At 46.2% G+C, this 13,715-nt stretch overlaps 1 protein-coding gene across 1 annotated transcript in view; it reads left to right on the plus strand.

The window, feature by feature from the left end:
• Rpn1 (regulatory particle non-ATPase 1) overlaps positions 1–13,715 on the plus strand; it is a 61,096-nt gene that overhangs the window by 25,364 nt on the left and 22,017 nt on the right. Inside the window, exons 12-13 of the mRNA XM_075671555.1 lie at positions 7,026–7,113; positions 9,311–9,473. Of these exons, the coding sequence (XP_075527670.1) occupies positions 7,026–7,113; positions 9,311–9,473 (251 nt within the window). The remainder of the gene's footprint in view (positions 1–7,025; positions 7,114–9,310; positions 9,474–13,715) is intronic.

Below are 13,715 nucleotides of genomic sequence, written 5' to 3' on the forward strand. Positions count from 1 at the left end.
CCTAGCAGCGACAACAGCAGCTTCCAACTCACTTAAACTGCGAGCCAGCTTTTCTGCCAGTCCCCTCTTCTCAGCAAGCACCTGCTTGAGACTGACGTAACTTGCAACTTCTACCACTGTCGGGCCTGAATCGCCTGTACTGTCGCTTTCTGCGTCATCCTCATCACTGTCGTTAAGTGACACTTTGGCAATAACAGAGGTAACAATGGTGAAAAATCGGAACCTTATAGCCGACATCTTTTCGCGGTTGCAGCAGCACTGTTGAGCAACTTCTTCAAATTCCAAATGCCACACACATAGTCAACGGTAGATCCCTCTTGCATGCTAAAGCCCCTCCATACACGTTTCCGCCGACCAGGTTAAGTACCGCCAACTTGCAGTCCTCCTCCACGCGCCTCTCCCACTCACCTCCTTAGCTTCCGGCTCCAAGCGGAACTTACGTAGCTGCAGCTTCCTGTTCCGAGTGGAAGTGACGCCTTGTTTTTTAGCATTGTTTACTTTCGCGTCGCTGGAGAAGCTTTAATTGCACCAGCTGCGGCTGAAACTGTGAATGCGATTCCATCCAAGAACCACCGCCTATTGTAACCAGCGATCTGCTCGTGATCGCTGCTTCGCGTCAGCCTGCGACCGGTTGTGGCACGAGCGACAACGAACAGTGGAATGTAGTGCCTGGGCGCTTGGAGATCACTGCCGTTTTTCGTGCATTTGGAAAACAGCGACCGCGAACTACTACTTCAGCGGAATACAACAGCTTGTCCCCTTTGCATTCTTCTTATGGTGACTGCCACAGCTCTGCTAAGCACGCGCGGGCGTCTCACCATCGTCTAACAGCAGTCAAAGCGGAAATTCCCGCAGCGCAACTCCAGGAAGCGGAAACGCCGGAACCGGAAATTTTTAAACAGGAAATGCCGGAACCGGAAATACCGGAACCGGATTTGGTGTGAGGAGAAAAGGCGGCGCAATACAAAGGTTGTCGCTACTTAAGAAAGCGGCGGTGGCGCGTGGATGCAGGGGCTTTATTGCATGCCAGCACCAGCTTATTCGCGCCACATTCAATACCACAAATGATGTCCAATTTTTCTTTTATGCTGAGCACTCGGATTTTGTACGAGTTTCGGCATGACGCGAGTCCTAGCTTGCATGATGCCACAACATGGGCCACAATGCTCTCTGACATGGCGCCGAAATGATGTTGATGTTGTTGTGGCTTCACCCTTCCAAGTGCACCCTGCAATTGTTACTCTGAGGCCGTTCTGACCTGCGGGGCTCATTGTTCTGCCTGGCCGACCTACTGCTATGATTGTGCGACGAAAAGTGGAAACAGTGCGTGTTTACCAATATGTATGCACCAAGCTGGTACGGTTTATGCAAATACAAAGCGCATTATGTTCAATGGATGCTGAGTCAGGGATTTGACTTCAAAACGAAACTACTGTTTAAACAGATACGGTTTAAAAAGGTTTTACTGTACAGCGAAAATGGTGTTGATGGCAACAAAAATCAAGTTTGGCTTCGGTCAACCTGTCTATGGATTGAATTGAGACTAAAGGTACAGGTTGCCAGTGTAATACTAATTACTGCAGAATCTGGGATATTTGTTTTAAAGTTCCGGATTTTGCTGTTATTCGAATGTAATGCGAGAGATGAGTTCAAGCAACGAAAATAATGAAAAGAACTCGCATTATAATCAAGTAAATACAGTAATCTGCAGCAAGCAAAAAGTTTGAGCCAAGATGTTTGGCGCCTTTATGCACATTCAAGTCACATAATCTCAGGTATCAAGCCACAGTGCAAAGCATTCGCTCACATTGTGTCAGCTAGTGTTTGTGGTCATTGAGTGCTGTCATCATGTCTTTGGCCAACCCAGTCTTCCAAGTTGTCTGATAGCTTTTGACACTTTAGATATGCACTCTTCGTCAGGATGCCGTCATGATCGTTGCATCGTCATCATTCCAACTTGATCACCCGGCTCTCATCATGATGTCGCCATCACACCATCATTGTTATACAGTTGTTAGGCATTCATTGTCATACCGTTGCAAGTCCGTTGGGTTCATTCCCGCTTTTTCATTGATCCTCATCACGCCGTTGTCGTAACGGCGTCATCGTGATGGCGTTGTTGTCATTCTATCATTGCCATTTAGTCGTCATCATCCTATTGTCCTGATACCATTGTCATTCCATCATTGTCATTGGGTCGTCGTATATATATTGTCATAACATTGTCATGATGCAGTCATGGTCGTTCCCTCATTGTCATATTTGACTTCGTCACCCATTCTCGTCATGCCATCGCTGCCACATTATCATCATCACTGTTGCCTGACCAACGCCATCACTTCACAAGCGTCATCCCATTGTAGTCATGCTGCCTTTGTCGTTCCTTGATATCATTCTTTGTCATTCTGTCGTAATCATGATGCAGTAATTCAATGAGCATTACGGTATGTCACTGTTGTCATGCCATCATAGTTGTTCCATCATCATTCCAGCTTCGTCATCCAATAGACCTTTGCACTGAGGTCTACACGGGCGCCACCATATTTGGACTACCAGTGCCGCCTAGCGTCTGCTTGGCGGCGATGCCATACTGGACTGTCGTTGCTCAGCCTCAGCTGGCTCAGCGCTGCTGTTGCTATCAAAAGACAGATCAAAAAGCGTTGGTTGCTATCTAAATCTGTGGCTCTCTGTATGTTCGGCCTTCAGAGTCGTCTTGCCACTTTCGTGCTATTCTCACCAGTGTCAAGAGGCATCGGCTACGCATCGAGACGGAAACTTTTCTGCTGGCAGCGGCCATATGACTGCGCGCGACTGCCGGATGGCGCCAGCAAGCGTCAGCTCAGTGCTGCAGCTGCTTTCACCTATGATTCTCCGTGTCTTAAGTCTCCTCAGCGTCGTTTTGGACCTTTAGTGTAAGTGTCACCAGTGTTGAGGGATGTCGCTTTACGCATTAAAGTGAATACTTTTCTGTTTTGAGCGCCCGTGGCTGCGAATCAGTCCGTGCGATTGTAAAATGGCATCGACGTCAGCCACTGTCCGCTTGCCGCCTGATTCTGAGGCACCCGTCGATATCGGGCACCAATCGTCATATTTGCATAATTATAGCCCATCTAAACATTAGGGGCTGACGACGGAGACACGCACAGCGCACCTTACCTTCCTCGCGTATCCGAGCTGAAGCATTGACTCTGGATTCTCAGATGTCCGCTTCCCGTCAATAAAGTGAATCGAGCAGACGCGCGACGACTCCATAGAGACGAATCCCTTAAGATTTACAGCGCTAATCCAGTGATGCAGTGATGCTTCAGTACGCCGTTGGCAGGAAACCGATACAACAGGTACATGTCGCAGCCGCAGTCCTCTTGCAGAACATTGTGCGTGCTGCATTGCACTTTTCTTGCTGCATTGCGCTTATTCTGGTTGTTCGAACAACCGTACACAGCGCAGTGCTGCCCGGACGTTCGCATAGCCTTTGCGGATAAGCTTAAAATCGCAAAAATGTAGTGCAGTCAATGCGGGAACTGTGTGCATGACAGTCCAGCAAGAGAGGGCGACTATGAGACGCTAGCTACTCTCGCTATCGGGGGCCTGATATCCGTTTCCGACTCTCTGGTTCGAGGCTTCCGGTGCAAAGGTCCATTGTCATCATACAGATTTTGTGAAACAGTCATCGTCATGCCATTGTACAGTAAAAGCTCGCTAATTCGAATTCTGCGGGGATACTACAAAAATTTGAACTATTGAAAGCCAGAGAGAAAAAATAGCTCGGTTAAGGCACGTATGTAGTCCGACAATGCTTGAGCACGCGTGCAGACACGCTATGTCACTTTGGCGTTAACAACAATGTCTATACTTTGCAGCACTGGTGTAGCCAACGTAACCGTACGCGGCCAACGCAGTCCGGCGTGCCCAACCTCAACATGGCTCTTGCCCCATCGGCGCGTTGTCATGCCAACTGGCGCGGGGGAAAAAAAAATTTCCTGTTTCACCCGAACAGCGAGATTCGATCCCGCGACCTCGTGCTCAGCAGCCCAACACCATAGCCACTGAGCAACCATGGCGGGTGGCGACGATTTTATCACCCTTGAGCTTTATACGGAACCCCACGGGAGAGAAGCGACATGCAACAGAGGCATTGGTCATGCCTGTTCAGGCGCAAACGCATCTCTCTCTAGTCAGGCCTAAACATAGGGCTGCGGATGGAAAAAAGCAAAGCCGTGCAGCAACACCAGCATCGCCAATGTGCTTCCACATATTAGCACTCTCCCCATTCATGATGGCGCGGAGTTCAAATTATCGGTGACGGTGCGGATTTCAGTGTGAATTAGCGGGATGTGTTACATATTGCTTTCAATACATTGCTGGACGGACCACGGCGGCTATTTCGAATTATCCAAATTTTCGAATTAACAAGCTTTTACTGTAGTCATACACGCGTCATCATTTCAGAATCGTGATCTCATCGATTTGTTACCGTCATTGTCATAGCCGATTCGTCGTTACTGCATCATCGTCATGCTGTCATCCTCATAACCAACCTTGGCGAGCAAGTGTTATAGCAAAGTGAGACTATACCGGAGACAGTGTATGTCTCGTGTAGCCTAAGCAAGGAAGTCAAGGACGAATATCCATATTTCTTTAGACTTTTGTTTTAATTTGTGGGCTGTGTAAGTGCTGTGGGCACTAAGCCCGGTCAGCTATGGCATCCAAGATTTATGGCACTGCGCGACACAACATATGCAAATCTTGGACGCCATGAGCCATGCCGATGCTTTTCTCTCAGCACTATCTACACCACATGCACTGGCATTCGTAACCACGCTGTTGTGGCGATTATTTCATAAGTCCTTAGTGACAAGATACTGTCTACCAGCAATGTTCTGGGAATTTGTGAAAATGTTTTTACTGCTGAAACCTTAAGAATTCAAATTAACGAAACTCCTGATTTTTTGCTGCAAGTACAACTTCGTTATATTGAGGTTTGACTTTGTATGAAGCTTATTTATGCCATACAGCATGTATTGCACTGTATTCAGCACATAATTAGTAATTTCTGCTCGAGATAAAAGTTGGATTCCATTGCATCATTTATGTACTTACTTGCAGATGCTTGCCATTAATCAAATATACCACCAGGAGTTGTTTAGCAACCTCGCTCCATTGTTAGGACCATACAGTTAGCATTTTACCTGTCTCATTTTCTGTGCCAGCACAGGACACTGTGTGTAAACTTGAAACCGTGCTGTGTACTTTCAAGCACTCTTCGCCTTGTTATGACCCACATCACAGTGTGCATGAGTATGGTTGATAGTACTGGCAGACATGCACTTGAAGTAGCACATGTGACATGGTAATGACCAGTTCACATGCTCACTGCATTTCACATTGCCTGATATGCAGGGCTATTACCCTGTTGCACACTCTGGTGGTTGTAGTGTTCATGCCATGAAGAAAGCTGTGCCACTTTTAATGAACTCCAGGAAGAGACATGGCCATGAAATGCCTTGTAGCTTAGCATATTCGTACAGTAAAACCTCGTTAAACCGTACCCGCTTAAACAGTAGTTGGTTTTAAGAGTAGTAAAGTCAAATCCCCGACTCAGCAGCCATTGAACATAATGTGTTTTGTATCCACATAAACCGTACCAGCTTATTGCGTATGTATCGGTTAACACGTAGGGTTTCCACTTTTCGTTGCGCAAACACAGCGCTGCGTTGTTTCCATCGGGTTGTCCGGCAGAACAACAAGCCTCAAAGATGTGGCCACCCCGGCTGATGTGGTAGCCGACTTTGCGTGTGCAGCAGAACCATGGATCCGAACAACGGCCTCCAAGTGCCCTGTGCGTTTGCGCGTGATGCCACATCAACATCATTTTGGCACCATGCGAGAGAGCGTTATGGCGCCGTGAAAACAAGGACTCGCATCATGCCGAAGCTCGGATTAAAAAGACGCCAGGTGCTCAGCATAGATGAAAAATTATACTTCGTTTGTGTTATCGAAAGTGACACGAAGTCGACGCTGACACGCAACAGGGATCTGCTGTTGACTACAGTGTGTGGCATTTGGAATGCGAAGCAGCAGTTTCTCGGCCTGCGACTGCGAAGAGGTGTTGGCTACAAGGTTCGACTTTTCGCGATCATTGCCTCTGTTGTTGTCGAAGTGTCGCCTAGCGACAGTGATAAGGATGGCACGGAAAGCGACAGCATGGGCGATTCAGGCCCGACAGTGGCAGAAGCTTTGCGTTACGTCAGCCTCATTAATGCAATCATCGTGACAAGAACAGCACCCCGCAATTAAATAGGCACCCTGCGACATCTGCAGTGCTGCCGCGCCCATGCACGGAGAATATGCAAGGCCAACGAGGAATCTGTCATGCAAGTGTTTGCGGAGAAGAGGGAGCTGGCTGAAAAGGTGTCTCACAGCTTCAGTAAGTTTGAGGCCGCGGTCGTCGCTGTGAGGCCGCCGCGGCATCAAACGAAAATAACTTTTGTCACGAAAAACGAATAAATACTGCATGTTTCTTTTCCCCTTTCATCGCACTCTCTCTGAGTTCCGTTTTTGACAGGCAATTGGGCGATCTCATGCTATTTCCGTTAAGCAGTAGCACCGTTTAGTACATACTTTTTCTGAGCTCCGGCCAACTATGGTTTAACGAGCTTTCACTGTATCGCATTTTCCCTCATGGTTGAAATATTTAGAGTTACCTTGTTTCCGTGAATATGATGGGAGTTGCAGTGATAATTTTGCAGTAACAATGAATAATAAAGCCCTGCAGATATCTGCTTTTCGTGCATGGCTTACATATCTTTTTTTTTTTTTTTTCACGGCATCACTTCATGACATTTTTTTCCTTTCTTTCTTTTTTTTTTTAAATTTGAGGGACTCTCTCTACATCCCCTTCACATCACATTCTTGGTTGCGTTATTTACATGCAAATACTACATTTAGAACTTGTGAGCAAGCAATAACTTTTGGTATGTTTTATGTATCTGAATCTTCATGTGCGCAACGCCCCACTTGTGCAGATTGGGCCTGGCATACGCGGGATCCAACCACAGTGAGGTCATTCCTCTGCTGCTGCCCGTTTTCACAGATCCAAAGTCCACAATGGAGGTTGGTGTCTGACTTGTTCTGTCCATTGCGATTTTGGTTTTTCATTTCGTTGTTTTGTCTTTCTGGCTGTGAAACAGCCAGTGTGTTAAATGCCCTGGTTTTCTTTGCAAATACAGATTCTGTATAAAACTGGCATGTCTGATAAAAATTACATGTCTAATATTCTCATATCAGTGCATGACATCTAATGCAGCTGTTTGCATTTGCAAGAAATTTGCAGGCATAAGGTAGCATTGGGAGTAACTGAAGCTCGCTGGGAGATGCATTTGCTCTGGCAGTGGACATAAAATACTCATGATGATTGTGATTGTAGCTGCATCCACCATCCAACAGACTGCTGGCTTTGGATGTGCTTTGGATTGCACCCTGTTGCAAGCAAGCAACATTTTTGCAAGTACTTCAGGCCAAAATATCTAAAGGCTCATTTGAAAGAAAAACATGCTGGAAAATGTGTGCTTTGGTTGTATACTGGAGATTAGCTTCTGGTTAACCTCCCCGCCTTTTCTCTTTCTCTGTCTTAAAAAAAAAAGAAAGGAAAAACAGGCATACGCCCACTTAAGGGGAGAGGAGGGTATGAGAAATAACCTTTTTCTTCTTGGCAGAAAGGGCAGAAATTTGGCACCCACACCGCACATTGCAATAAAGAGAAATCTAAAAATTCATTATGATATCTTCATTAGTATTTGTTTTATAAGAATTTACAAGTTCCTTGCATGTGGAAAGCCTGTCATAGTAACGAAACATGTTAGGGAACTGGTTTGTATGTTTGCCCACATGTCTAATATATTTTTTTAGGGCTCTAATAATTTGTTGCTCAACATGAGATGCATGTGACTGTGCTTCATTGTATAGAACCATGCAGGTATTGTGAAATAATAAAATAATCAAAAGATAAAGAAACATTTCAAGACTGTCTTATGGTACAGCACAGTTTATAGATCACAGCAAAACAAACAGGATCAAGATCGGTCCAGCCATTGTTATGCTATGCTTTCCACGAGCAAGGTGACCGCCAAAAATAAACACAATTGAGAAAACGGGCTACAAAGTTTTGCAAGCAGTGCAGATTTATTAGAATGCACCAGGGCTGTAATAGTCGACATCATAGCTGTCAGGCATCTTCTTGCACCTTTGCCTCATCGTTTGATGGGCTTTTAAAATTTGTTCTTGGCCTTGCTAGTCCATCAAATTGAACTTCCGTTTAGTTGCAGACACTGCCGAAGGGAGTTGCGAACGCTGCACACTTGCGCTTCTGGCGTCACTGCTGACACAAAACGTGGCTCAAGGTGCATCTGAATGGTGCAGTGTTTAGGCGATGGTTCGTCCAGTGAATTTTTGGTTATCACACTGTAGCTCGTCGATGGTTGGGGCTCGCTTGCAGGCTGCATGTCCATGTCGCACGATGCATCAGAAACAGAGTACACCGTCCTTGCTGGCGATGGTAACCTTCGACCCGCGTCGCCTCCAGAAATGCAATCTCTGCTAATGATTCACAAGGCCATACGCCGAGGTGCATTGCGTCGACTGTGTTATCAGTGTCGATGGCGCAGAGCGATTGTAGGCTTCGCTGCTGGAGTCACGCAGTTCAAGATGACACGTCACATTATCCGCATGTTCAATCGGGTGCGCTGCTTCTCCCGCTAATCGCCGTATTTTTCTCGCGTAGGAGGCTTGCGTTTCCGTTTTCCGAAGCCGTGCTTTGTCAAACATTTCTTCTCAAACTAGTGACGCTCCATCACTAACCTGGGAGCTCTCAGAAATCCGAATTCTGCATGTCAAATGTAGATGCCTGCACGATTTGCAAAGCAGACAACTGTGGTTGCCAGTTTGCTCACTGCCGCAGCAGCTACCAATGGGGAGACACCTTCCAGCTCGGCAGCCAATCTGAAGGGCCCATATGACCACCTCCAGCAGAACCACAATTCTTTTGTGTTTGGACTTTTGTCACAAGATGGCAACGACCAAGGAATTGAGAAGCGGAAGGGTAAAACATAGAGCTTTCGAACGATGTCGCTTAGAGGCGGGAAAGATTAGATATGGCTCTGCAAACTGCGGTGATTTTGTGCGATTTAAGTGCTAACATCTGAGCAGTTATTACCCTGTCATTAGTCTAGCTTATTTTTTTAGTGTTTAAGACAGTTACCAGGCACGATTAAATGTTCATACTATTTTACATGCAACTGCTGCTTAAACCCAGGTGCTGGCTGTGACTTCCATCGCCTGTGGCATGGTGGCAGTCGGCTCGGGCAATGGCGATGTCACCTCAACCATCATGACCGCCCTTCTGGAAAAGTCTGAGGCTGACCTCAAGGACACTTATGCTCGCTTCCTTCCCCTTGGTTTGGGCCTCTGCTACCTAGGTATGAGTGCAGTCTCAGCTCATGTGTTAGTTGCAACCACTACACAAATGTTGGGCAATAGACCAGCAGTTCTCACTGACAAATGGGTTATAGACGCCCATGCAGTAACGAAAGTGATCGCATAACAGGGGGAAAAGGGGTACAATATATTGCAGCAAGTTCTGTAGCACACTGGATCACTAGATTTTCAACAGCACCCACTGTAGTGGCTTTGGCATTGCACTGCTAAGCACAAGAGCTCGGGATCAAATTCCAGCAACGGTGGTTGCATTTCGATGGGTGGCAAAATACAAAAGTACCTCGGCACTGTGAATTAGGTGCACGTTAAAGAACCCCAAGTGAACACAATTAATCTGGAGTCCCCCACTACAGCATGCCTCTTAATCATGTGGCATGCAAAACCCCAGAATTTAAATACCGTATTTACTTGCATAATGATCGCACATTTTGTCAAAAAAAACTTTATGCAAATTCAGGGGTGCGATCATTATGCTGGTTAAATTCCCGACGAAAAGAAACATTTTCTTTTTTCATCCCGCATTTGCTGCGGGATGACAACGGGTCAACAAGCAGCTGGCTGCCACTGTCAGTGCGGGAGACCAAAATAAACATGGCGGCCGACGGAGCAAGCCGAACGCGCCGAATGTGATTATTTTTCTTCTAATGAGTACATTACACACATTGAAACAGTTTCTTCGGTATCAGTAATGAATAATATAGTTAATATCGGCAAGTTTGCGACAATCACCTAGCCATGTCCACTTTGAGGGGACAGAAACAGAGATGGGCGCGCTTAGCTGCCAGTGACATAGAAACACATGACGGGCATGATGCGGAAACTGCGACATTTGTCTTCACTGCTATCCTAATATGACACGTTTCCACTAAGGGTGGCCGAATAGCTTAGCTGCGTTACAAGCGTCGGCGTACGAATTCATTAATTCATTGATTACCTGATTTTCTGCAACAGGGAAGCATTCGATTCTGCTGCTACCTCAGTAAGTGAGCAATTTAAACTTTATGGAGGAGGATTAAAGTTTACCAAGGAATTTCCTCAGCGACGCGGAATTCAATTTCTTGACATTTCCTTGGTCTTCGAACAAAATCACGTTTGTTGGCAGTACTCCCCAAGATCTTCAAAGCCGTTGCTAAACTTTCAATCCAAGCATTCTAAAGTAGTAAAAAACGGAATTGCCATGTCGTGCCTTAAGTCTTCTTTCACGAGGTCCTGCATGCACAAAATGAGCACCAGTTTTAATGCGCAGGTCCGGCACCTGTTAGAAGCAGGTTATCCTAGTGTAGCAGTGGCCACTGTGGCTGAGCCCCTAAAGAAGTCTGTTTGAGGGGGACGGACGTGATTAGAAAAAGCAGTAATAGCAAAAAAAGAGTAGTGGCTATTCCATACATTCATTCAGTGTCGCACAGGCTTAAAAAAGTTGCAAGTAGATATGATGTTAATGTTGCTTTCACTGCTCCCAATAAGCTAGGTAAGATATGCGCTGCCGTACAGAGGAAAAAGGAGCAGATAAAAGACAAAAAACAGATATTTGTCCAGTGAAGCACAATAAGAACAACAGTTTTACTGACTGTCGTATGGGTGTGGTTTATAAAATTCCCCTTAGCTGTGGCCAGTTCTACGTAGGGCAAATGGGATGGTGTATCAATCAGAGGCTAATTGAACGTAAAAGATCGTTAACCGGTGGATTGCCTTCTAATCTTTCCCTACACTGCCAAGATTGTAACTGCACGCCAGAGTTGGATGAATGTGCAATATTGTACCGGCATAAGAATGAAGATATGCATCTTCTGGTAAAGGCATGGCATATCTATAATGATGGAAGTGCGTGCATGAGTCAGCCTTCAATTACTTTACATAAGGAAGAGATTAAGTGCCTTAACAGTTATCTCTCATGTAGACCGGCACATGTACCCGACTGACACGTGGTGATACCATTCCTGAGCTTGCGCAGATGAGTCTTGTCTTCTTTCTTTTTTCGCCTCAGTGCTCCCTTCAATTGATAGTCGGCGTTCATGTTGTCCACTTCTCTACTCTTGTGTCCTGTCTGCACGCCTCACCTCTTTTTTGCATAATGGATCGGCGTACGAATAGGGTACACTTCTCACGTATCAGTGTAATTGTGGCCACTATCGTTGCCGCTCGTGATTTGTTGCATGCCCACGAGTGCAGACGAGAATAATCAAAAGGCGCCCTTTATGTTGTTGTTGACCAAAACCATTATGAAGCCTACAAATAATAAGGCCAAGGCAAATTTGGTTGTAGCTTTTTTTTTTTTTTTTTTCATGGAAGTGCGGAAAGTGATGAAAGGAATGAAATGGGCATCTACTTAAGAACGTTGGGTTCAAGCAGACCTCTTGGCATGCCTTCAAGAGTCGTTCGCGTAGCATTCGACTGATGGTAAGTGCAGTCATCATTAGCTAGACTTGGCACACGACATATCGCTGCAACAAGTTCAGGGTGCGATCATTACATGGGAAAGAAAAAAAAAATAGAATTTTGATGATAAAATTCACGGGTGCGATCATTATGTGAGTGCCATCATTATGCGAGTAAATACGCTAGGTTTTTTAAAAATATATTTTCAGCACTTGCTGTTGCTGAAGCGCATGAATGTGCGAAAAAATTGTGTTTGTTGGGAGGGATGCAGGTAGCAAGGTATTTTAAACACTGGCTCACCGATGAAGTTGTATAATAAGAGAGTACAGTAAAAGCTCGTTAACTCACAACTCGTTAATTCTATATTTTGGATAATTCGAAGTAGCCGCTGCAGTCCGTCCAGCAATGTATTGAAAGCAATATGTAACACGTCCCGCTAATTTACACTGAAATTCGCACCGTCACCAATCATTCGAACTCCACACCATCATTAATGGGGAAAGTGCTAATATGTGGGAGCACATTGGCGATGCTGGCGTTGCTGCACGGCTTTGATTTTTCCATCCATGGCCCTATGTTTAGGCATGACTAGAGAGAGATGCGTTTGCGCCTGAACAGGCATGACCAATGCCTCTGTTGCATGTCGCTTCTCTCCCGTGGGGTTCCGTATAAAGTTCAAGGGTGATAAAATTGTCGCCACCCGCCGTGGTTGCTCAGTGGCTATGGTGTTGGGCTGCTGAGCATGAGGTTGCGGGATCGAATCCCGGCCACGGCGGCCGCATTTCGATGGGGGCGAAATGCGAAAACACCCGTGTGCTTAGATTTAAGTGCACGTTAAAGAACCCCAGGTGGTCAAAATTTCCGGAGTCCTCCGCTACGGCGTGCCTCATAATCAGAAAGTGGTTTTGTCACGTAAAACTCAAAATATTATTATTATAAAATCGTCGCCGTACGCTGTATGTGCGAGCGAAAGCATGCGAGAGTGACCCGGCGAACGCTGCTCAATCTCGCTTGTGCAAGCGAGGAAGGCAGGGCGAATGCGCACCTTCTCCTGTCGCGTGTGAGGCATGTGGGTGAGGTGGAGGGAGCAAGGGAGGGGACGGGAGGACGTTCTTCTTCGGCAGCTGCTGCTTACGGCATGGCCGTGCGGGCGCCGTATCTTGAAAGCAACCTGCGACGTGGCTAAAGCACACGCCCAAATGGGCCTCATCTTCAAAGCGATCTGCGATGTTTGTAGAGTGTGCATAGTGCCGGTAACTTCATATGCGATGTGCTTGTCTACGTTTCATTTGCATTGAAGCGAGAGCTGTAAGAAGATCAATTCGCTCGCTCTACTGCCACGATTCCTCACTCCGGCGTTTTTCAGAGTTTTCGCGGTCATCGAGCGAGATGTGTTTCATTTACCTGTGTGTGCGTGACAGCGTACTTGTTAATTTAATTAGTAAGCGAATGTTTACAAACTGATACGGCCGATAAAACTGCTATCCTTGCTCCTTATAGCTACCTACTAATTCGCTATCGGAATCGATGCTTCGCTGTTCGAGTGAAACTGCAACTTTTTTTTTTTTTTTTTTCCCCTCGTAAATTGGCATGACAACGTGTGGATGGAGCAAGAGCCATCTCGAGGTTGGGCACATCGGACTGCGTTGGCCGCGTCCGGTTATGTTGGCTACACCAGTGCTGCAAAGTATAGGCGTTGTCGTTAACTCCAACGGGACATAGCGTGTGAGCACGCGTGTTCAAGCATTGTCGGACTATATATGCGCCTTAACCGAGCGATTATTTAATGTGATAGTGTTAAGGAGCCCATGCCGCAGAAAATCTGGCGTCAGTGTTGGCGTCTCGCA

Source organism: Dermacentor variabilis, chromosome 10, assembly GCF_050947875.1.
Source record: "Dermacentor variabilis isolate Ectoservices chromosome 10, ASM5094787v1, whole genome shotgun sequence".
Lineage (NCBI taxonomy): Eukaryota > Metazoa > Arthropoda > Arachnida > Ixodida > Ixodidae > Dermacentor > Dermacentor variabilis.